The 26,838-nt window shown below is 39.4% G+C and overlaps 1 protein-coding gene across 2 annotated transcripts in view; it reads right to left on the reverse strand.

Annotated features, from left to right (window-relative positions):
• Positions 1–26,838, reverse strand: part of SMAP1 (small ArfGAP 1) — a 230,453-nt gene that overhangs the window by 98,072 nt on the left and 105,543 nt on the right. The window contains exon 6 of one of the 2 annotated variants that reach the window (XM_024193778.3): positions 22,226–22,303. In XM_024193778.3, the coding sequence (XP_024049546.1) occupies positions 22,226–22,303 (78 nt within the window). Of the gene's footprint in view, positions 1–22,225; positions 22,307–26,838 lie in introns of both variants that reach the window. The other variant, XM_024193768.3, reaches the window with a different exon arrangement.

Consider the following 26,838-nt stretch of genomic DNA (forward strand, 5'->3'; position numbering starts at 1 on the left):
CATATTTCTATAACCATTACTACTTCTAAAAGAGGAAGAGTTGCTTTTAAGTATATGAAAAGACCTCTCTCTGTAAGTGTCTGGTTTAGGCTTGTCAAGCAAATCCTATGTCTATAACATTATTTCAAAACAACAAGTCTATATCCTCAGCTTTAGGAATTCCCGAGGAGTGTCATTGTTTCTGATTAATAAGAAGATAGAATATACACCAGAAGAGCTTTTTATTGCCTTCTTCCCACCCGACTGGAGTGAAATACAGGCTTTCATCAGAAACAGTCAGGATAGAGTGCACCTACTGATATAGTAATGGATTAAGGGATGACAGGAAAAAAAACAGATGCAGCAGTGAAGTATTTTGAGTCAACAAAAGCCCTAGTCAGAAGAGGTACTAATTCAGGTTGCAATAAAAATATAGAGAAAGTATCAGACTGTCACTTATGGTTTCTCACTCTTGTCATAAGTTGTTTGGGCATGTCTTTTCTGAACAGGAACTAGACAACTGCCTTTTTTAAAACTACCTCAAGTCGCAATGTATGTTTGTTTACTTCATTCAACACATCTTGAACTTGTAGCAAACATCATATGTTCACAGAGGAGAATTTCTTCTATTTTCAAACTATATATTTCTATGAGAAGTCCCCAGCAAAATCAGTGACCCTCTGGATTTTGGAAATGAAGACTGAATTAGACATCTCTGGAAAGGAGAATCTGAGCTTTTCTATTGGTGGATGAGCGGGTCAAGCACGCTCCAGACTAGTAATGCAACTCAGCCAAACCACCTGAGTCAGCCAAGCAGGTCTCTCTTGCCGAGACCTTTATACTGCTGTCATGTAACAAATAATAAAACATAAGAAATGTAATGCATTCCCAGTTTGGAGTTTCTTCCTCAGCTTGGGTTAAGAGCACAGCATCCTCCCAGATGGTTGCTTTCTTCTTTATCCACAAGTAATTTTAGAGCCCCGCCTGAGTTCTCTCTCGCCCCATTTTGTTGGGGACAAGGCTGTGCTGCTACACCCTACAGCATACTCCTAAAAAAAGCCCTCAAGTATGGATTAATGATTCTGAAAAAGCACAATGTACATAAAATGCTACTATAAAGAAGATTGGCTGAACAAACCGATTTCAGCTTGAATTCATTATTTCTATTTCCTTTCTCCTTATACTAGAATAGCCTGCCAATATAGATAAGTAGTTATGCTAATTGTGATTATTCTCTTTGCTGAATGAAGACCTTTTGTGACTCAGATTATTAAGAAGTCTGTGACTTGTTTTGACCCGCATTACCAGAAGCCAAACGTACAATGTTAATATTACTGGTCAAGTAATTTTTTTTATTTTTTAATTTTTATTTTTTAAACTAAATGTCACTTAATGTTAGGATTCAGGGATGCTACATGAACAAGAACTGCCACGCTAACAGACCTGGAACATTTTACTAAATGTTAACATCCAGATAAATGCCAATGTGCCTAGCATTTCACAGCTAGAAAAAGAAAAGTATCAGAACATTTTACAGTAGAGAGGGAACAGTAAGGTATATTAATTACACTAATGATTTGGAACGGTAATTAAAATACTGATCTTAATTTAGGAAAGCAGTTTTTAGGTAACATCTTTTCCCATAATCTTTTTCTATACACCGAATGTCAATATTGAAATTAATACTGTGACCATCAGTTTTCAGAGATGATGGGAAGCAGAAGCTCCCACTCACTTCAACTGGAGTTGCAGCTGCTCAGCACTTTTTAAAGTCAGGTTAAATGGTTAAATGTTTATGCAAAGTAAAGTTCATTTTGTTTTCCTTGCATGAACATGCTAGACTAATAGTTCTGTAAATAAAAGATATGTAGTTTTTGTGGAGCATGCAGGTAAATATTAAAAAGTAACGGTAGACTTCCTGGGCTTTGCCAGGATCACTTTTAGTGGTTTCAAAACATTTTACTTTTCTTCAAAACGTTGGTACTTCACACCACTTATCCATGAGTTTTCAGAAGCAACTTTCAATGGTTCAATAAGTTCTTTAATTTTACCCCCTTAACACGGTCAGTTGTGAATTATTCAGATCACTGATATGCATATATTCAGATTTTCCAGGTGTTCCCATACTTGCTTTTTATCAAAACTTTTTAACAAGGTCTCCACAACTTTAATTGTGCAAACATAATCAATTTGTTATCTCAGCCATTTTAAAATAAGAGATTTCATCTCCCTTCTTATCAATATGCCTACTTTTTAGTACTTCCTTTACTCCAATTACTCACTAAAATCCATGGCCAGCATTTTTAGAAGGGACTAGCTGAACACCCGCCTGATAATTAACTATTCTAAACTGACGAGTAGGTGAGTAACTTTTTCTCCTAAATAGATGAAGCAAATTAAGGTCCTTATTCTGAGGGGCTTGTTTCATCTGGTGTGGAGAACTGGAACCTTACCAACCACCTGGAAGGACAGTATTGTGATTTCACTTTATAAGGGCAAGGGACCACGCAGTGAATATAACAGCTCCAGGCCGATCACCTTGCTGTGTATTCCAGGGAAGGTGTTTGTGCATGTACTGCTGGCACACTTGGAATCTCTGTTAATTCAGACGCATTGCCCCCAACAGTCAGGCTTTACGAGGAACAAGTCCACATTAGGCACTATTTTAGCCCTCTGCTTGTTGGAGATACACCATGAGTTCAGGAAGCCCCTGCACGTAGCGTATATTGATTTTAAGGCTGCTTTTGATTCAGCTGATCATGTCACGCTATGGAAGGCCTTAAAGGTGATAGGTGTCCCTACCATTCTTCAGGTCTTGATTAGAGAGCTGCATAATGGAACCACTGCCAGTGTATGTCTGGGAAATCGGATATCAGCACCTTTTAAATCAGTATCTGATGTCAGGCAGGGCTGCGTCTTGGCCCCTGCACTCTTTTGTTGGGCAATGGATTTCATAATGCAGCATTCCATCAGGTCAATAGGCATTATGATTGGTGATCTCTCGTGCTCAGACCTTGACTATACTGATGACGTCGTTCTTCTAGTACAGAGCCCCGACAGTTTATTCGAGGCACTCCAGCAAATGGAGGAGGAGGGGCTAAGACTGGCCTCCATATTTCGTAATCAAAGACAAAGCTGCAAAATCTAGGACTAGGTCAACCTGCGATTCCAATGTCTTTGAATAATGAAATTGTCGAAGTAGTCTCCAGCTTTTGCTATTTGGGGTTCTATACTCATCAGTTCTTCCGACTCTCACATGGATGTTCTCCATCGGATTGCCATCGCAGCATCTGCCATGGTCGTTTACAATGAATATGGAATCATCATCTCAGCACAACAATCAAGTTCAGGATTTATTTATGTATCCTTCCCGTACTGTTGTATGGCTGCGAAACATGGACACTACGTGCTCAGACTGGGCAAAACCGGAGGCTTTCCATGCAAAATGCCAACATCGTATATGGTGCATAAAGTGGAATTACTTCATTTGTAATGTTGATGTTTGTGGTTGCTCCTGTCTACAGATTACCAGGGCCATTGTTCACAGATGGTGCCTTACGCTTTTCGGACATGTCGTGAGTGTGACAGTGTACCCCATAAGGCTTTATGGGGAGGGGGTGCATATAAATGTATGTATGACATAACTGGAATATGTTTTGTGCTGCCTGTGCCAGGTAACATATCTCCGTAAAGGTTATGGTCTACTATATCTATTCATCCTATTTGTACATATATATATCATTTTCTACTTGAGGTTAAGAATATGGGCTGTATGCTTGCTTGGTTTCTAAGTAAGCTTTGGGAGGCATTTGGTCAGCTTCTTTAGGAAGGAATTCGCCAGGTTAAGTACCTGATCAGGGAACAATGCATCTTGGAATGCTCCAATCCACATAAGAAGTCTTCCTGGAGACATGCAAGATTCCATGTGGGCAATGGCTTCAGCCTGTAAAGACTGAGTCATGCAGGGACATGTGACTTGCCCAGGTGACTCCAGAACTCCATCTTGGAGCTGGACTTTGCATAGGAGGGAGGAGGGGGGTCTCCTCCCACAAGAGAAAGTCTATTTAACCCTGGGGGAGACCCCTCCATTTTGTCTTCAGCTGGCTAAAGAAGGAGCCTCTCCACCCCCCCAGGATGCTTGAAGGGAACTGAAACAAAAGACAATAACTACAGGGGTTGTGAGAGATTGCTGGACCCAAGCTAAAGGGAGAATAGCCTGTGAAAGGGAGCATTCTGGAACTGGTGAGGAACTTATCTGTATTTAGTTTGATTAGGCATAGATTTGTGCATTTTATTTTATTTTGCTTGTGACTTACTTTGTTCTGTCTGTTACTACTTTGAACTACTTAAATCCTACTGTCTGTATTTAATAAAATCACTTTTTATTTAGTAATTTACTCAGAGTATGTATTAATACCTGGGGGAGCAAACAGCTGTGCATATCTCTCTATCAGTGTTATAGAGGGCGAACAATTTATGAGTTTGCCCTGCATAAGCTTTATGCAGGGTAAAACGGATTTATCCGGGTTTAGACCCCATTGGGAGTTGGGCATCTGAGTGCTAAAGACAAGCACACTCCTGTGAGCTGTTTTTGGGTAAACTTGCAGTTTTGGGACAAGTAATTCAGACCCTGGGTCTGTGCTGAAGTGGACTGGAGTGTCTAATTCAGCAAGACGGGGTGCTGGAGTCCTGAACTGGCAGGGAAAACAGAAGCAGGGGTAGTCTTTGCACATTGGGTGGCAGCTCCCAAGGGGATTTCTGTGATCCAACCCGTCACAGTGAGAATGCCACAAGACATTCCAGTGAACTACCGTTCTTCAGGCGGCTTGTGACAATCGGGATAAAATTCCAGCAACGAAGGGGTGGAGGCAGCCCAGAGGCAGACTCCCTATTACATGGGTTCATCAAGTCTGTTCCAATGTTGGACTCTCGGGCTGTCAAGCCCTTGTGGCCACGCAGGAACAGACCAAATGGCGAACGATCATTACGGCCGACTGTTTGGCTAAGCGTTGAAGAAGGTATTGTACTTAGAGTACTCCGTGCACTTTTAACCAGTTCAAATAATTACTCATTTATAGGAAGTACCACACGTCCCAGAGTCGACAGCTGAAGAGTATCCAATGGCTTATATAGATATTCTTCCAGTGGAATTTGTAGACTGTCCACAATTCTCTTCATAAGCTCTGGGAAATGGTTGAAGTCATCGGCATGGTGGGGAGAGGAGGAAGAGGGTGAAGACAAGGCCACTTCATAGAATCATAAAAATTTAGGGCTAGAAGGGACCTTGAGAAGTCATCAAGTCCAGACCCCTGCACTGTGTCAGGACCAAGTAAACCTGAACCATCCCTGAAAGGTATTTTAAAAACTTAAAATGAGGGGGATTCCACAATCTCCCTTGGAAGCCTAGTCCAGAGCTTAACTATCCTTATAGTTTGAAAGTTCTTCCTACTATCTAACCTAAATCTCTTTTGCTGCAGATTAAGCCCATTACTTCTTGTCCTACCTTCAGTGAACATGGAGAACAATTGACCATTGTCCTTTTTTTCCATAACCTTCTTAAAGTGTGGTGCCCAAAACTGGACACAGTACTCCAGCTGAGGCCTCACCTGTGCCGAGTAGAGCAGGAAAATTATCTCCCACATATTTCATATGACATTTGTCTTAATATGCCCCAGAATGATATTAGCCTTTTTGGCAGCTGCATCACACTACTGACTCATTCAATTTGTGATCCACTATAACCACCGGTCTTTTTCACTAGTACTATCACCAAGCCATTTATTCTCCATTTTGTAGTTATACATTTGATTTTTCCTTCCCAAGTGAAATACTTTGCACTTGTCTTTATTGAATTTAATCTTGTTGAATTCAGACCCATTCTGCAATTTGTCAAGGTCCTTTTGAATTCTAATCCAGTCCTCCAAAGTGCTTGCAATCCCTCCCATCTTGGCATCATCTGCAAATTTTATATGCACACTCTCCACTCCATTATCCAAGTCATTAATTGAAATATTCAACAGTACTGGGCCCAGGACTGACCTTAGTGGGATCCCACTAGATATGCTCTCACAGTTTGACAGCAAACAATTGATGATTACTCTGAGTACAGTCTTTCAAACCAGTTGTTCATCCACATTACAGTAATTTATTCAAGACTACATTTCCCTACTTTGCTTATGAGACTGTCATATGGCACGGTGTCAAAAATCTTACTAAAAATCAAGGTATCTCCTATCTTCTGCTTTCCCATCCACTAGGCCAGTAACACTGTCAAAGGAGGACATTAAGTTAATTTGGCATGATTTGTTTTTGACAAATCCATGCTAGCTATTCCTTATAACTATCATCATCCTTCACGTGGTTATTAATTAATAATTTGTTCCAGTATCTTTCCAGGAATTGACATTAGACTGACTGGTGTATAATTCCCCGGGCCTTCTTTGCTCCCCTTTTTAAAAATGGGTACTGTGTTTGCCCTTCTCCAGTCTTCAAACAGTGGCCGGTGCCAGATGCCTCAGAGGTAGTGAACACAAGAGGGCAATTAATGGGTGATCTATCCTGTCATCCAATTCTAGCTTCTGGCAGATAAAGCCTTAGGGACACCCAGAGCATGGGGTTGCATCCCTGACCCTCTTGGCTAATAGCCATTGATGGACTATCCTCCATGATCTTATCTAATTCTTTTTTGAACCCTCTTATAACTTTTGGCCTTCACAGCATCCCTGGGCAACAAGTTCCACAGGTTGACTGTGTGTTATGTCAGTGGTCTCCAAATTTTTTTGATCGCGCACCCCTATCAGTAAAAAATTTTTGAGCATGCATCCCCAATATATGTATATTTATTTATGTACAAATTATATACATGTACTACTGTACTAATATATTATGTACATTATAAAAGAAAAAATAGAAATTAAAAAAGGATAAGAAAGATGAAAAACTATTTTTTTTAAATTATTTTATTTATTAATGGTACAAAACCCTTTTTGCTCTCACTAAAAAAAAATATTAATATTTTTAGTGAGAGCAATGTGATTGAATATGCTTCATTATTTTTGAAAATCTTGGTTTAACACTTTGTTATACAGCGATTCGAAGGTCTGGTTGTAAATTCAGTTTATTTCGCACCTTGGTTTTAATGGCTGTCATAGCTGAAAAAGGTGCCTCACAAAGATACATAGATCCAAATGGAAGAAGTGCATCGTTGGCTGCGCTTACTAAAACATTACACTCATTTTTCAATCCCATCTACCAATTATGCAAGGTTCTTGTTGAAATTTGGCTAGTAAATTTCCATCTTCCCTGATGTCAATCAGTTCTTGCAAAGTAATCGGAAGGTGTTGCATTTTTATATTTTTAACAAACGAGTTCAAAACCCACTGAAACTCTTCATTTGGAAGATTTTTAAACAGGTTAGAAAATTCTGTTTCCAAGTTTTTTAAGGGTGCAGATAGGAGTGTTTTTATAGGTGACACACTTACATCGTTTTAGGCAACAAAATCACATAACGATGGAAACATTTCCAAACATCCATTTTCAAAATGCTCTCTCCATAGCACAAGTTTCTTTTGAAAAGCAGTTACTTTCTCACTCATTGTTAAAACATCACCTTTACCTTGAATGGACAGATTAAGTGTGTTTATTTTTTCGAAAGTATCTGCTAGGTAGCATACTACTGACAGCCACTTGTCATCACAGAAAAGGTCAGCAAATTTGGAACACTTGTCTTTTTGTAAAAGACAAATGCCTAATTCATCTTTAAGTTTGACAACTCTTTTAAGCACTTTGCCACGAGATAACCAGCGAACCTCTGTGTGGTACAAAAGATTTTCATGGTCACTCCCCATCTCATCATAAAGTATTGTAAAGATTCTACTATTTAAAGGTCTTGTTTTTATAAAATTAACTACATCGATGACATCCTGTAGCACTTTGTGCACTTCTGGCTCCAACTTCTTTGCTGCAATAGCTTGCCTATGAATGATGCAGTGAATGAATTTCACGTGTGGTGCTTTCTTTATTCCAGTCAAAGCAGCCACTCCATCAGTGGTTACACTTGCACAGTTTTTCCATAAAACATTGTTTTTATTAAAGAAGTCATTTACTGTTGAGAATCTCTCTTATCCGGTACATCTTTCCTTTAGTGGCTCACAAAAAAGTAGTTCTTCGTGTATTTCATTATTGAAACAGAATCTAGCAAATACCATAAGCTGAGACATGTTTGAAACATCTGTACTTTCATTCAACTGTATAGAAAAAACTTCCCACACTGCGTAATTTGTTCTAATACTTGTTTCTTCAAATCTTCAGCAATATTTTCTATGCGTCTTCCAACAGTATTTGCTGACAAAGGAATGCATTTTAGTTTGTTGCCATATTGTTTTCCGTGTATTATTTCATCCATTTTTACCGCGGCAGGAAGAACAAGTGTTTCCCCAGTGGTATGTGGCTTTTTGGCTTTCGCTATTAAGTAAGAAACCTCAAAAGAGGCTTCTAAACATTTATCATTAAGTTGAGTGAAATTCTGTAAAGTACTGGATTAAGTATCACATGACTTTAAACATCGCTGAAAAAATTGTAGAGGTTTGTCTTCATGTTCTGGATGCTTAGTTTTTAAATGTCTTGCTAATCGTGATGGCTTCATACTATCATTAGCTAATATCTCAAGGCACAATATACACTTAGAGCGAGGTTCATCGTTAACGATAGTGGATGTAAATCCATATTTCAAATAGTCTTCTTGATAATTTCGAATTTTTTTGGCCAACTTCTTGTCAGATCTGATTAGATCATCATTGTTCTTACCTCGTAATGTGGCTGACGAAGAGCTCGTACTAGGAGTAGGAGAACTGTCAGCTCTGCCATTTTCTTGTTCGCTTGTGCTCGCATTATTAGTATTATCTTCAATCCGCGGTTTCTTTGCAGGAATCTTTTTAAGCCACTTGTCCATTTTGTGAGGGTTAGTTTAGTTAAAACTAGATAATATAATCCGTAAATCCACTTAACCAGGCACACGTAAACTGCAATAAGTCTCAATACACTGAAAGCCAACAAATGAGTGAGGGCGCCACTGTCAACCCCTCCACGTTGTAGAACTCCCACTCTTCCCTCAGGATACCTTGCAGGGCTGGCTCCAGCGTAGGACGCACATGCCTGGGGCGGCACACTGTAAGCGGCAGCATTCTGGTCAATCTTAGGGCGGCGCTCCTCTGGCCGCCCTTCCCCCTCCCCTCCCCTCCCCCAGCGGCGCTCCTCCTGCCACATCCCCAATGGATCATCTTGCGCACCATACTTTGGAGACCACTGTGTTATGTGACTGTTGCACCAGATCTTTACAGAGGACTCAGACCTCCTGCCCTCATGCATAATGGGACTGGCTAGGCAGGCTGGGATCCAATGATACTTTCATGGATCCCTCCCTGAGAAACATATGCAGCTTTGTCTCCTTATTGTTCCAAGTACTCCTCTTCAAGGATGTACAAATGCTACAAGGGATATGAAATTCCCCTAAACAATAAAACCATGTTGTCTGGACTATTGCTCAAGGGGACAGTTTACCACATGCCTTGAAGCTGGGAGATGTAGGTATTCCCTCCATAAAATTTCAATGATTTTTGGCCCCTAAACAGCAGAGAAGGCTATTTATCCCCCAAACCAGTAAACAAGGGCATTCTCTCTAGGGAAGAATGGGAGAGGATAAAGGAAGTAAGGAAAATACAATAAAATCTACAGAATAAACGTAACACTATCCCTAACAATCTAACAGTTAACTATATACAACACCAGACTATTAAAACTAGATACATGCACATTGCTGAGCTGTGTCTCAGGCCAGAAGCAGATGAGAAGGAACTGAACCAGCAGTTGCTTCAGCACTGCCCTTTATACCCTCAGTATGGGGTGCAAGGATACCTAGGATGAATGCATGGACCACACAGACACTGCTAGCAAGACATCTCTAACTGAAGGTGCATAGCGTGCATGTGCACCTGAAGTGGAGCACCAATAGGGACTGTGAAGAAGAATCATTATTTTATAGACCTATATAATAAAAGTAATGGTTGGAAATGTTTTCTTGTAAAGAAAAATGTACCTTTCCTAAATGTCACTGTGTGGATAACAGTATTTTTGAAATTTCTAGATGAACTTGCCCAGCAACTTTCAGTTCCCTCCAGTTTTCTCACTGAAGTGTATTGTAGATAGATGTCCAATGAATCTGTGCTTACAAACACACAGCTGTGTGGAAGATTTCACATTCTGATTGCTCTACATTGCAAACCCATGCTCCAGTTCTTTGTCAAGTTCCGTTCAAGACAGAGGGATTCAGGAGGCTTAACTTGCTCCTATTGACATCCTCTGATATTAAATAAAATAGTGACACTCTGTAGTGCTGGTAAGAGACTGATCTTTATTTCCTGACGCCGATCACTTGACTTGGCTCCAGTTGCTATAGCAATGTTTAACATCAGGACGATTATCTGCAGCTTCCTATTGAAATTTGACATTTACTGAAGGCTATCTGTACTATTTAGCAAAGGTTCTAGAGCTGGACAAGTTACCACTTCTAGTGAAATATTTTATTTCTTCATTACAAAACTTAAGAGGTGGAACTCCCTCAGAAAGAAAGCATGCAATATAAATTAACTATTCCTGCATTTTTTAAACATGCTATCAATCCAAGATAAGACTGCATTTACCTTAGCTTGTTTTATGCGGTCTACTGCACATACAAATAGATTCGTCATCTCTCTTCTGACTCCAGATCTAATACATTTCAATGCTTGTTTGTGGGCAACGACATGACTCTTTCATCTTACTAAATAAAGAAGATAAGGCACTGCTTATAACTATTTTACCTCATTCAAATAAGATTTGGTCAAAACCTTTTGGTTTAGTTTTTAAATTAAGGTTCTGAAGTTCTGCTAAGGTGCAATTCTGCCACACTTCAACAAAAAAGGAACATGCATATTTTGCTGCTATATTTCTTAACATGCCTAATTTTTAACATATGAATTTTTGTTTCCAAAAGATTACTATTGATCCTCTAGTTTCAAATTAGCAGTTCTGCAACTAATTATACAATTACAGCTCTCCTGACATAGGTACGTAAAACATTTCATTTCATTTTTATATATTCTTTACATTAACTCCTGGAAAAACTGAGAAGTGTTGATATTAAAAAATACATTGTCTTTCCTACTTTTCTATTTTTTGAACTAATTAAAGACCATTGATACAGGTCTAAAAGATGAACCTTAAAGTAAAACCTCAAAACTGATTTATGAATTGCTGTGAAAACACTGAATGAAAGCCAAAATACAATTAGTAAGTATTAACTGATTTATTCTGAATCTTTTTGTAAGACTCCAAGTGCTTTATACAGACTGTACATATATAGGAACAGTTTACCATCCACTGAAATGCAACAATCATCCTAAATAGAGCCAACCATAGTGTACAATTATCTAGAGACAGGACAGGAGAATGAACACTTCATCCAATAAAAACAGTAGCGATAGAAAGTGAGCACAAGCATTTCAAACTGCTCTTAGATCTAGAACACCGATATGAAGAAAGGACTCCAAAAGCAACCATTTGCCCTATATCAATGATCCTGCAGATGCGCCCCTCAGCCTGTCAGTGATGCATCGGTCACTACAGTTTTCATTAGAATGGGAGGTATGAATCATTCCTATGCAAATTCTGTTCAGGTTCTTCCACCAGTCTAATAACTGACAAATGTCCCGGGGAACTATAACTATCATTCACACTGTGCTTGTTGGGTATGTATACTGTCTTAAATCACGTATGTATGCCTCTGAAGTACAGTCTGGCATCAGGTGTCAAACTTACCCAACACCATGTGATCTAGAACCTGAAGGCATGATCTCACTGTTCTAGATATGGTCTGTAGTTGTATTATTAGATTTACTATAGTATTGAGATTATAAAGAGGTAAATGGGCTCTGGCAGTCTTAGCACTGAGCAGTGTTCCAGTGAATACCATACTTTGCACTGGGACCAGAGTGGACTTTTCCATGTTTACCTTTAATCCCAAAATCTTGAAAAGACCTATGGCTTTGTTTATTGCTGTTTGAACTTCCTGATAGGATAGAGATTTGAGAAGCCAATCACTGAGCTATGGGAAGACTATCGCTCCCGTCTGTCTCAGATAAGCTGCCATTACTGCTAATATCTTCATATACACACTTGGAGCAGTTGAACCACCGAGAGGGAGTATTCTATATTGGAAATGTTCTTCGCCAACAATGAACAATAGGAATCTCTTGTGGGCAGGATGCCAAACTATGTGAAAATAAGCATCCTGGAGAACAAGGATTGCAATACAGTCTCCTTAATCCAACAATGGTATTATGGACACAGAAGTTACCATTATGAATCTGAAAGTTTGAATGAAGTTGTTTAGAACTAGAGAATCAAATTTACCTGTATGGTATTGATAAGCAGGAGTTGGCCAATACATCCAAGGTGGCATGGGCCAGCCTTGTCAAGTCCCCCAACCTAAAATCATATCACCTGGTTGATACCTAGGCTGTCCAGGATTACTACTCTGAGGAGCAGCAAAGAGTCCTGTGGCACCTTATAGACTAACAGACGTATAGGAGCATGAGCTTTCGTGGGTGAAGGAGGAAGCCTTTGCTCAAGAAATACAGTTTTCAGTAAGAGTCTCTGATATGGCTCCACATCTTATTATGGATCTAAATCCCAGATCTGACCACAAAGCAAACAGATAGCTGATTCAGGGATCTGAAACATGGAGAGTAATGAGCCAGCTGGACTCTTAGGGGGTAGGGGTATCAGCTCCAAAGAGCCCTCACTCTCAGTCCCTCATCTCCGTCTCTTATCACGTGAGATCTGTTAAGAGGTGTGGATCCAAATGATCCTGTGCCATAACTATTGTAAGTATGTGGCTGGGCTGCCACAATCTGATGGTCTTTTTTTTTTTTTAGTCCATACCCTTGGAGCTATCCTGAGATTCTACCTCTATGGATCTCAGATCCACATGATGTGAATGATTTGAGGAGATACTCGAAATATGCTTTAATTTTGTTTTTGTCATCTGCGCAACCAAAGTACAGAACTCCTCACTTAACACTGTAGTTATGTTCCTGAAAAATGCGACTAAGCAAAACGATGTTAAGCAAATCCAATTTCCCCATAAGAATTCATGTAAATGAGGTTAGGTGCCAGGGAAATTTTTTTCACAAAAGACTATTTTTTTTTATATAAATAAAACACACACACACACACACACACACACACACACACACACACAGTATAAGTTTTAAACAAACAATTTAATACTGGTACACAGTGATGATTGTGAAGCTTGGTTGAGGTGGAGGAGTCAGAGGGTGGGACATTTCCCAGGGAATGCCTTACTGCTAAATGAACTAATAATTGACTGAGCCCTCAAGGGTTAACTCTCAACACTCTACAAGGCAGCAGGAAAGGAGGAAGGGCAGACAGAGACACACACCCTGTGTGTGAGAGAAAAAATGTGCATTTCCCCTTTAAATAGCTGACCCCAGGCTTAAGTACACTGCCTTACTAATTAAATCAGCTTGCTGAGACCTGAGACAGCAGCTACTGCCTAGAACCTCCCTCTCTCTGTCGTGTGTCCCCCCTGCTCTATGGAAGATGGGGTAAGCGGGGTGCAGGAACGGGGGGGATGTTAAGAGTTACAAAAGGATCTCACAAAATTGGACGACTGTGCAACAAAATGGCAGATGAAATTCAATGTTGATTAATGCAAAGTAATGCACATTAGCAAAACTGAATCCCAACTATATATACACCGGGGTGGCCAACCTCAGCCTGAAAAGGAGCCATAATTTACCAATGTACATTGCCAAAGAGCCACAGTAATACGTCAGCAGCTCCCCGCCCCATCAGCTCCAGCACCTCCCACCCACTGGCAACCCCACGACCAGTGCCTCCCCCTCCCTCCCCGCACCACCCAATCAGCTGTTTCACGACATACAGGAGGCTCGGGGGGAGGGGGAGAGAAGGGAGGAGTGAGGGCACGGCAGGCTCATAGGGGGTAGGAAGGGGTAGAGTGGGGGTCCTCTGGCAGAGCCAGGGGTTGAGCAGTGAGCGCACACCCCGCCCCCAGTATATTGGAAAGTTAGCGCCTGTAGTTCCAGCCCCGGAGTTGGTGCCTATACAAGGAGCCAGATATTAACTTCTGAAGAGCCGCATGTGGCTCCAGAGTCACAGGTTGGCCACCCCTGATATATACAAAATGATGGGGTCTAAATTAGCTGTTACCATTCACGAAAGACCTTGGAGTCACCATGGATAGTTCCCTGAAAACATTTGTTGAATGTGTAATGGCAATCAAAAAAGCTACCAGAGTGTTAGGAACCATCAGGAAAGGGCTAGATAATAAGACAAAACATATCATATTGTCTCTACATAAATCCACGGTATGCCCACACCTTGAATACTCCGTGCAGTTCTGGTTGACCCATCTCAAAATAGATATATTAGAATTGGAAAAGGTAGAGAGAAAAATGATTAAGGGTATGGAACAACTTTCATCTGAGGAGAGATTAAAAAGACTGGGATTTTCAGTTTGGAAAAAAAAAAGGTGACTATGGTGGGGATATGATAAAAGGTCCATAAAATCATGAATGGTATGGAGAAAGTGAATAAGGAAAAGTTATTTACACTTTCACATAACAAGAACTATGGGGTCACACAATGAAATTAGTAGGTAGTAGGTTTAAAACAAACATAAGGAAGTACAAAAACAACAAGGAGTCTGGTGGCACCTTAAAGACTAAGATTTATTTGGGCATAAGCTTTTGTGAGTAAAAAATCCACTTCTTCAGATGCATGGAGTGAAAATTACAGATGCAAGCATTATTATACTGACACATGAAGGGAAGAGAGTTACCTCACAAGTGAAGAACCAGTGTTGGCAGGGCCAATTCAATCAGGGTTGATGTAATCCACTCCCAATAATTGATGAGTAGTTGTCAATTCCAGGAGAGGCAAAGTTGCTTTTGTAAGTGAGCCAGCCACTCCCCATTCAAGCCCAAATTAATGGCGTTAAATCTGCAAATGATTTTTAGTTCTGCAGTTTTAGTTATTTGTGTACCGAATAAATGGACACAAATTGGACATCAGGAATGGTAACATACAAAAGCCAGTAGGAGAACACTTCAATCTTCCTGGACATTCTGTAACAGATTTAAAAGTAGCTATACTTGAACAAAAAAAACTTCAGAAACAGACTTCAAAGAGAAACTGTAGAACTAAAATTCATTTGCAAATTTACCATCATTAATTTGGACTTGAATAGGGACTGGGAGTGCACAGAGGCAAAGTTTTCAAAAGATGTACAAAAGATGGCCACGTGGTATGCTTGTTTTTGTCCTAAACAGATTTTTTTTCAGCATATGATGTAATGTTTCCAGAGTCCAATTAGATGTCCGATCAACACAGCATATAGTATTTTAATTTATCCACAGATGTACCTATTGCTCATTGATGTAAAGCGAAGTGCTTTTCAAATGTAATTTGACATAAGATTCTGTTTGTACAACTTCATGTAATAAAATGTTTTTCTAAGAAAATGAAAGGTTCAGAACATATTTTGTACTAAAAAATAACAGGTAATAGTAACTGAAGAGGTCCATTCGCAACAGACTTAAATTGGACATAATTTTATTCAGATTTAATAGTTACATAAATATCTTGTTTCTGTATTTACAGTTTTAGCGCTTAAATTAATTCAGACATTCAAAATCAGATTTTGACCACTATCCACTTGAACCCAACATCTTACATTTAGATTACTTTTTAAAGTAATTTAAAATTTGGTTATAAAAGAACACTATAAACACAATCTAGTAAAAGAAGAAAAATAGATCAACTGTCAGGGCCCTATCATTTATAAGGGAAGTGTTTTTAGGTACTTCTAATTATTTGGAGAATAAATCCTAAAATACGTTTAAGAAGTTTAGGTGTTAAACAGAAAGATTCCCATGGGGAACTCTGGGCTTTACACCAGATATCTAACAGATAACTAAACCTAGTAGTCATCCACATATCCATATAAATGATGGCTGGAGGGGCATTATCTAGAGACAACACGCAGGTAATAACCCCTCCTTCCCTTTCCCAGAAGCTGGGGTCAGAGAAGAGTGCTAGACTTCCTACTAAAGTGCTAATCCCAGTCTTCACTCAGGAATCCATTTTCCTATCAGTACCCAGCTAGTAGAAGTCTGATAAATCGTAAGCCCTGCTCACCATTTGTTTGCAAGATAGGAGAATGAGCTACTCATTGAAGACTCAAATACCAGGGGCTGGATGAGGGATACAGTAGCAGAAAAACCTCTTGCAAAAGCTGAAGGTGGTAGGGAGTAGCGAAGACACCACCCTCCCACATCATCAAGGAGTCTGTAAAAGGAGTAAATGAAGTAGTGATCTCCCATATATACTCATCGCAGCAAGAGGGGGTAAGGAACTGGGGAAGGAGCTTGAAAGTTGATCAGACGCTAGTGAGATCATACCACAGAGGCACCTGGCTGCTAAAAGAGAGTATGGAGAGGGGCCTCTGCTATTTTGCCTGTCCTCTAGCCTTCTGGCTCCTGCAATGGGAAAATGTCTACTATTGCTCTAGTGACTGCCTCTGCAGCTGCTGCTCATAATAGATCTCTCAAACCCACAGGAGTTCTGTCAGTATCACTACTGCCCACAGGGTTCTAAATAGCTGCAGTAAAACTGATAAGATTCTGGCACTTTTCACTGTGGTGCAACTATGGATAACAGGAGGTGGCACTGGATCTGTGTGACTGCAGACTTTGGAAGATAGCACTATATTGATTACACTTGGTTCACACATGGAAGACTCTCTTTGAACCCATAAGAGCTAGAAACATTTTTATTTTTAAATGCAAGCTTAGCATTTACTCAACTGATAGAACTCACTTGGAAAAGATTCCTATTCACCCTGCCAAATGGATTTTTAAACTTTGAAAACTTTAATTTGAATGTGTTATTGTATCCTTGTAATAAAATAATTGTTATTTATACAACTACTGAACATGACTACCATTGTTGAGTCTGAACTTTTGATGAGCTTAAACTTAACCCAGACTTGATGTTTCTGTCTGAACTTTTAATCAAAGCTCTGACCTGCAAACTACTCATGACACCCCCCTCCCCTTAAGTAGCCATCTCCCCTTTTGTCTTTTTGAATCTACATTTTAACCTGTTTTATCCTGTAGAATCTTGATTGATTATGCATGACCATTATGATCTGTTAATCACTTTGTTTACTTCTGTGTATAAATATTGATGCTCACCCCTAATAAACTTGCCACATTACTCTGAAGCCTTTTAAGCTAAGGATAGTGTGAGCCCGTTGATCAATGAATTGGTGTCTGGTCTCTGACAGAATGTGAGCCCATACCAACTCCGCACGAACTCGGGTGCTGGAGGGGTGAGTAAGGACTTGCTTTTTACCTAACACCATAACTGGTATTTTTGAGGACTACTAGCTGGCTGTTCCTTGGAGATGTTATGTCCCTTGCTCAGTCTCATCCCTAAAGCGAGCAAAATGAAGAACAACTCTGCTTACTGATTTTAGAGCATAGTTCTTCTCCAAAGTCAGCCTGCAAAAACAATGGCATAATGGATACTCCATGACAATTGTCTCACAAAGGTTTCAAGAGTAAATGTTCTCTGTTTACAATTTAAAGGGTGTTTTTCCTTAATTGCCAGGCCTGCAAAAACTCAACCTGAGATGAGAAGATAACTACATCATCAGTGTGCACATCTTTACTAGTCAAAGATTCTGAGGGCCAAATTCTGTCCTCAGCAAGATTTAAAGTTTCCACAGGGATAAGTTTGGCATGCAACTGGAACTTGGTTAAGAATTTTGCTGATATTGCATAAAATAGAATAGACTCCACCCCACTTTTCTATATTTTATAAATTCTGCAGAACTAACGGAAGTAGAAAAAATATTTTTTGTTACTGAAACAAGCAGATACACCAAACACACACCGGAGCAAATCTATTGATTAAGTGATACCACTTTAACAGTCCCCTTTCTAACCATAATCACTCTAAGTAAAAAACATTAATAACCATTCAAGTCTCAGTGCTGTTTAAGCTGAGGTCAAAACTAGTGCAATACACTGAATAAAAAGATTGTAAAAAAAACCACTTCCACACACTTTTCAATCATTAACATTTTAATTTTCACAACACAACTTATCTGGCACCCTTAGGGATCCAAACACTTTAAGAGCTAAGGAAATTTTGCCAGTCTCATGCTAAATATCTAAGACACAGACTATCTTGACAGACCATATTTTTAGAGAAGGGGAGAGCTGTGTTGGAACAATAATCCTTTGAGGATCAAGAATAAAAGCATACAGTCACTGCAAGAGTCTCAAAGCCAATTAGGAAATCAATGTGTAAAAGGTAAGTTGCACCACACAGCTCATTTATATCCTGATATTTCTTCAAAGTAAAGGTAATATACTTTAAAACTTGATTGGAAGGTAAAGTTCTTTAATGGATAGAGTTCCCTTAATGTAGCCAAACATTGTCAGTGCTCAAAGACTCCTGAGGCTACAAGGCCTCATTACACAAAGCCATCAGCATCATTACCACCATATTTTGGAATAGCATTAGCTTCAGTGCTTGGCTTCGTCTGCCTGCTTCCCACAGACTAAAAAAAATGGGGAAAACCCAAGAGATGAACAAAAAAATCTTGTCACAAACCTCTGGATCTTGAACCCTGCTTTCAAGAAAATGAAGTGATCCCCTTCCCCACCCCACACACACACGTCAACCCTGACATGAGTTATTAAATATATACAGTGTTGTTGTAGTCATGTTGGGCCCTCATCTTAGGGACTTTAACTCTGTTTAAGCTCAAAAGCTGGTCTCTCTCACCACCAGAAGTTAATCCCATAAAAGGTATTACCGGACCCACTTTGTCCTTCATGCGTTATTAAAGGCCTATCCAAACTAGCAGTCAATAAGGTCACTTCGACATTAGGAAAAAAAGCCAACGAGTTCAAAAGTGTCAATCCTGAAAGTGTACAGCTGCAAAGCAGCTGTATTTTTAATGTAACTGATTGAGGTAAACTCTGGGGAGATTTTCCTCGATCAGCTAACACATGTTAAAAATACACCTTTTTCCTAGTGAAAGCAAGGCCTCAGAGTAAACTGTGTAGATCTTCATATGATACAATACTTTCTCTCCTTTATTACCTGCTTAGATGAGCAGTGAAATAGTTAACTATACTGACATTTAAAGTACCATCTTTGACATCTGATTTGGCACGCATTGAAATGAACAGGGTAGTTGACACCTTAGAGCTATTGTTTCACATGTACTGAAAACCTGGGGCATGTCTACACTACAAATTTTTGCCACTGCAAGTTACATTCGCATAAAGCCACCACAGTTAATATATAGCTTGTGCTCATGCATAGATGGCTCTTTGTGTCGTACTGTCCATGAGTGCTTGTTTCAATGTACAGTGCAGTGCACCATGGAAAGGTATCCTGATGTGTAGCTCACCACTGTCCAGCACACTGTTTTTTGAGAAGTTTTGCCAATGTATGGTGGTCAAGTTCCATCATGCAATTTTCTCCACTCCATAATGCCATCTCCAGTCCATAACTTTCACGCATATTTTGAAAATCTCATGAACCTGCGCAGGTCTTGTCGCTGTTCGCCATGTCTGACAGAGGCACGGAGCTTGCACAACTCTGCACCATTGTCATTAGCACTGGAAGCACAGGATTCACAATCCTCCAGTATTTGCAGAGCCACAAGAAAAGATGATTTCCTGCACAAACTGCTGTGGGACAAAGCGAGAACCAATTCAAGATTGTTGGTGGCATTAATGGAGAAGGTGGGGGGGAAGGGGTTTTCGAACAATATGACCCCTTGGCAGTACAGTTCACAATGGTGACCAGAGCAGTCAGTGTTAGGCATTGTGGGACAGCAGCTGGAGGACTGATGGGGTTGACCTTGGTAACACAGCATCTACACTTGCGCTCTGTCAACCTCAGTACATCGACCATGGATCAATGTGGCTTGGGGAGATCATGTTACTATGTCAGCATAATGGAGAATTTATATCAGTGGGAAACAAATTTTAGCGTAGACACATGCACAACTAGGGTGATGCAAAGCTATTTATGTTGACCTAATTTTGTAGCGTAGACAAGGCCTCAGGCAGACACTGCTTTCCTTGGTTACACTCAAGTCACATTTCTAAGATTTTCTTCAGAACAGCTAATGACTTAAAAAAAAACACGGATAGAGAATAATCGAGAAGCCCAACCCCACACATTTTGAGAAACGATACACAAAATCACCAATAGAGGACAACTTAATAGAATCATGACTGTAGACATTTTGTTGGTGACTTGCCAGTACATAAACAGGCAAAATCTTAAACAACAAATAACTGTTGGAAATAGCTTTATCTTAAAGCAAGGACAAGACGATACCACAATTTTTAATCTAAAATCTTGAAAAATACATCAGAATCCAAGAGCAAAAAACAAACAAAAAGTACTAACAGGTGGAGAACTAAGAATGTGTGCTACTATCTGACATGTTTATAAAGGAAAGTAACCCTGTCCCCCACACTCCCAGCTTTCTTGGTTGTATTTTACTTTTTTTATTATTACATAAAGATGTACCTTAGTATTCTGGTATGTTGAGAAAAGGATTTTTTTTTTTTTTTTTTTTACTGACTTCCATTTCAACTACATGAAATATCTTAAGAGAAGCTCATGCTAGCAATGACACCAATGCATTCTGATATCTTCTTTTAAACTTTTCTGTTTTGGAAATTTTTGTGAATTTCTGGTATCAAGATGCTGGGATATTATTCATGGAAGATTAGTTACAACATGACAAATAATTTTGACATGTGAACATTCAGAACAAAACACTAATATTAATAAAACAACAGATATGAAAGATGGTATTTTTATGCAGCTGTGACACTACATTGCCACAGCAAAAATAAACTGGCAGATAGAGACTCCAATGAAGTATATATAGTATTGAACTACACTGCAGGATAAAAGTTCTAAAACTTAAAGTAAAGTTAAAACAATTAAGTTTTCACACAGCCTGTGCAAAAAGTAAATACATTGAACTGGTTTGTTTCTTTGAGAGTTGTTCTATTAGAGCATTTAGTCAGGATTTATTTGGACTAGAGTTATTTAATAATCTTGCAAACGATAAACTGTGTAGATTCATGTATAAAATAGATCAGATATTCATTTATAAGTATCTCACTAAATGAGTGAGCACGGCTAACAATACATTTATTCTTATAAAGTACATAGTAATGTCGTCTCTATTAAAAAGAGTATTCAAAATGTGTGTAGATGGGTAACAATTTAAAACTTTATCCCCACATTATACTGTTCTAGTTACTTTGTTTAATTTTATTGTAGCAAGGAAATAAATTGTTCTTAAACACCTACTTACGAAGTCACAGAAATTACAGAGGTTAGGGAAGAAAGCCATTACATCTAGTCCATTCCTCTGCCAGGATTGTTTCCTACAAAGTATTTATTGTTACTTTTTCCAGTCTAGTCCTAACTGTACTTAGTACTGCAGACTCCACTAATTCCATTGCACAATCTGAAAGACCTTGATATTCGGAATATTATTCTTCTCCCTCCTTGGTGTTCACTTAAGTTATTTGTTCAATCCATGACAGAGTTCCATAACATACGGTAGCAGTGAATCCATATTACTATTATTATACAATTTAATTTCAGATACATATCTGTGCCACATCTACAGACCAGAACTCTCATGGTATGTAAACTGACACTAGTCAACAGCATAGACCTCAGTTTTCAAAAAACATACGCATGAAAAATACACAGTAACTATGAGTGCAATAGTGTATTTTTGAAACCTTAACCATCTAGGTCTAATTCTTGTTAACTGTTATTTTACTAGGATCAGATAAACATTTTAATACAAACCCTTCTTTCACTGTCCCATCAAATGGATGGAAAGTTGTCATTGTCAGTCTTTGCAGCTCAGACAGTCACTCAAGTATTCATGAACCATTAACAGTAGTTAATTTGGACTATTATTCAGACATCTTTTTATATTTCAAATACATCTATCTAACTCCAGGCACAATACATGGCCTAATACTGTATCCATTTGTAAATTAAAAGAAATAACATGAAGTAGTCTTACCTTTTCAGTTGTTAGGGGCTTCAATGTTTTTTCTGATTCCCTCTCTCTCTTCTTCTCATCTTTCTTTTTCTCCTTTTCCTTCTGTAAGAGAAAGAGTATGTTACTTGCTAGGAAAAAAATGTTTGCAAATAATATTAACTTAAATTTAAAAAAAAAAGTCCTGCTGAACACAAATGAAAGTCTTCATATAAAATATAGAAATTGATTACACATCTTAAAGTTATAATTTTTGAAAATGATAAGTAAAATTATTTATTGTACTTTCCTCATGTGTGTTATAGTAATAGTCCATAGTCAGTATGGTAGCTTCCAGTGTTCCAAAGAGAGATTACCAAATTCAAATAAGGCTCTGGTCTAGTTAAAAAGCCTAGTGGTTTTGGGCCCAACACACCTCATTACACCTGTGACTGAATAGGAAATGATAACTTTAAAATGTATAATCTTAGTTCAGAGAACTATAGCAGTTAGAGCAATGTTCATTTTCAACTACTACAATTTTATTCAGTTTCTCTGTACCCCCCGTTCGTTTTCCCTATTTTCCCAACATTTTGTCATCTGCAGCAGTGTGGTAACAACTTTTCCAAAGCTTGCATAACTTTGTCTAGCATAAAGTTATGAATAGTGAATAATAATACATTTGTGGGCCCCGATTAGGATAAACTAATTTTTAAAGACATGCATGATTTTTCCCCCCCTCAGTGTCGATGAACAGCCATGGTGAAGGATAATCTTTCAGTAATGAGGTATAACAGTAAAGAATATCCAATAATCCTATTTTTAAAAGTCTTATGTGTAGACAGTCCTGATACATTAGTTTTAACTATTTGTGAAGTTTGAGGCATCTGAATTATTCTCTTAAGATCATTTGAATAAGAAAAGGCCTGACACTGAGTACTAAACTTTTAAAGGACGCACTTTAAAATTAATTTTAACTTATTAAGTAATTTGCTTGTAAATTCTCCAAACTCATTCTATACCCAGAGTAAATGCTATAATTTTTGGAAGATACACCATGTTCTTCACATAAAAACATGGCTGAATGGCTTGCTTAATGGGTAAAATTTTGAAAAGCAAAAAATCCCATTTCAAAATTGACCTTAGGCACTGAGGAACTTAAGAACCCAAGTCACCTTTGGCATAGGAATTAGACTCCTAAGTGACTTAGGTGCTTTTGAAAATTTTGCCTCATACTATTTGTCCCAAAAGTTTTCAGATAGTGTCAGGTGACATAAGAAAAACCAGGCTTAAAATTAACTAACTTTTATGCCTGTGGTGCATGGCATTAATAAACTTAAGAGCCTTTAGGCTTTGAAGCTTGCACAAATGATGCCTATAAATCACTGAATGGCTTTACTTGCATGCGATATACTATAATACTCTAAAGAGGGAACCCATACTGTATTGTTATGCAGACAGTGAAACCAAAAAAGTTTCAGTGTTGCATTACAGTACAGTACTATAACCTTACTACCTTAATTGACCTTGATTATATCAACTTTCTGCTCTTTTCCTTCTTCTTCCTGTCCCATAGCATTCCACAGCAAGCCACCAGTTTAATCTAAGCTGGGACCACAAATAATATTATGCATTAATCATAACTTTATGCTAGGCAGAGTTATGCAAGCTTTGTAAAAGCTGTTACCATACTGCTGCAGGTGCCAAACTGTTGGGAAAATATGGGAAATGAATGGGGGGGTATGGAGGTACAACTATATTTTGTGAGTCTGGGAATGGTACCATATATGCCACCTTCACTGTAGCAACTGACTGATCTATATTTCTTTTAACAGCACCTGCAGGAGAATCACTGACATCTACACAGCACTTCACAAAACTGAGGTAAACAAAAAGGTTTAAATGAACTGATAACACAACCCACAGATGCATGTGGCAGTAGGGTGACCTGATGTATTGATTTTATAGGGACAGTCCCGATATTTGGAGCTTTGTCTTGTATACCCTACAGCTACTACCCCCCCCCCCATCCCAATTTTTTCTCACTTGCTATCTGGTTACCCTAGGCGGCAGGTACAGCAACACCAGATCAAACAGGAGAAGAAAGAGGAGGTGCAGCAAGAGAATGGTACAGAGAGGAGAGACTGCAGTCCTTTGCAGCCAAATCACATCAGAGAGAAGGACCGGGAAATGCAACAAAAAACTGTTTTCCCTCTTGGAGAGGCACATCATGGTGCTGAAGAGGAGAACATATGTACTCTGGCAAACCCTATCTATATTCCATTGTGGGAATGCATGTGCTCCACATGCCTGGAATCACACAGTTCTTGCAAGCAGTGTCTTTGGTCCATGCATGTACCCTCACTCTCCACATGCCTCCAATCGAAGAGATAAAGGGCAAAGTGGACTGCCAGACTCTCCAGTTCCTTCTCTGTCATGAATCCAAAAATAATCGGAAGCGGAGCAGAAGGACACCGGGTAACAAAACACAGATGGGGAACACACATCTCAAAGACCCTCCAGTTATCATAAATAGCTTTCTCTTCTTCGAGTGCTTCTCCCTATGTGTATTCCACTGTGGGTGACTGCCAAACAGTACTCAAGGAGAAGGAGGGTGTGAGGATGCAGGTGGCAGAATCACTGTCCCAAAGGATGACTCAGCAGAGGAGTCCTGTATTAAAGCATTATGCCTCACAAATGTGTGGATGGAACTCCATGTAGATGCTTTGCAAATGTCAAGTAGAGGTACTTCTTGAAGCAATGCCATTGACATCGCTTGTGCTCTTGAAGAATGAGCCCTAACTCCATGAGGGGGAGAGACATGTGACCGCTGACAGTAGAGTAATATGCAGCCCGAGTGGTAACCCCCACCATTTTGCATGTATTGTTGGGACTATGTTTTCCAGTGTGCATTACTTAGCACATCTCAACATTAAATCTGCCATTTCGCCACCCGATCTCCCAGTTTTGTGAGATCCGTTTTTAACTCTTCACAGTCTGCTATGAGTAATTTTGTATCATTTGCAAGCTTTGCCACCTACTTTGTTTACCTCCTACTTTTACAGATCATTTATGAATATGTTGAACAGCACAAGTCCCAGCATAGATCCTTGGGAGATCCCACAATATACCTCTCTCCATTGTCAAAACTGACCATGTATTCCTATCCTTTGTTTCCTATCTTTCAACCAATTACTGAGCCATGTGAGGCCGCTCCCTCTTAACCCAGGACTGCTTACTTTGCTTAAGAGCCTTTGGTGAGGACCTTGTTAAAGGCTTTCTGAAAGTCCAAGTACACTATATCAACTGGATCCCCTTTGTTCATATGCTTGTTGACCCCTCACAAAATTCTAATAGATTGATGATTACAAACCAATGTTGACTCTTCCCCAACATATTGTGTTCATCTATGTATCTGATTATTCTGTTCTTTACTACAATTTCAACCAATTTGCCCGGTACCAAATTTCAGGCTCACTGGCCTGTAATTCCCAGGATCACCTCTGGAACCTTCTTTAAAATAAAATAAATAAAAAAATCGGTATTGCATTAGCTATCTTCTGGTAATAGGCCAATTTAAGCGATAGGTTACATAGCACAGTTAGTAGTTCTGCAATTTCATATTTGAACACCTTCAGAACTCTTGGGCGACTACCATCTGGTTCTGGTGACTTATTACTGTTCAATTTATCAATTTGTTCCAAAACCACCTCTACTGACACAATCTGGGACTGGTTCTCACATTTGTCACCTAAAAAGAATGGCTCAAGCATGAGAATCTGTCACATCTTCTGCAGTAAAACTGGTGCAAAGAATTCATTCTGCTTCTCTGCAACAGTCTTGTCTTCCGTGAGTGCTCCTTCAGCACCTTGATCATAGAATATCAGGGTCGGAAGGGACCTCAAGAGGTCATCTTGTCCAACCCCCTGCTCAAAGCAGGACCAATCCTCAACTAAATCATCCCAGCCAGGGCTTCGTCAAGCCTGACCTTAAAAACCTCTAAGGAAGGAGATTCCACCACCTCCCTAGGTAACCCATTCCAAGTGCTTCACCACCCTCCCAGTGAAAAAGTTTTTCCTAATATCCAACCTAAACTTCCCCCACTGCAACTTGAGACGATTACTCCTTGTTCAGTCATCTGGTACCACTGAGAACAGTCTAGATTCATCCTCTTTGGAACTCCCTTTCAGGTAGTTGAAAGCAGCTATCAAATCCCCCCTCAGTCTTCTCTTCTGCAGACTAAATAATCCCAGTTCCCTCAGCCTCTCCTCATAAATCATGTGCTTCAGCCCCCTAGTCATTTTTGTTGTCCTCCACTGGACTCTTTCCAATTTTTCCACATCCTTCTTGTAGTGTGGGGCCCAAAACTGGACACAGTACTCCAGATGAGGCCTCACCAATGTCGAATAGAGGGGAATGATCACGTCCCTCGATCTGCTGGCAATGCCCCTACTTATACAGCCCAAAATGCCGTTAGCCTTCTTGGCAACAAGGGCACACTGTCGACTCATATCCAGCTTCTCATCCACTGTAACCCCTAGGTCCTTTTCTGCAGAACTGCTGCCTAGCCACTCGGTCCCTAGTCTGTAGCAGTGCATGGGATTCTTTCTTCCTAAGTGCGGGACACTGCACTTGTTCTCACTGAACCTCATCAGATT

This window comes from Terrapene carolina, unplaced genomic scaffold (assembly GCF_002925995.2).
Source record: "Terrapene carolina triunguis isolate 2854851 unplaced genomic scaffold, T_m_triunguis-2.0 Scaffold42, whole genome shotgun sequence".
Taxonomy (NCBI): domain Eukaryota; kingdom Metazoa; phylum Chordata; order Testudines; family Emydidae; genus Terrapene; species Terrapene triunguis.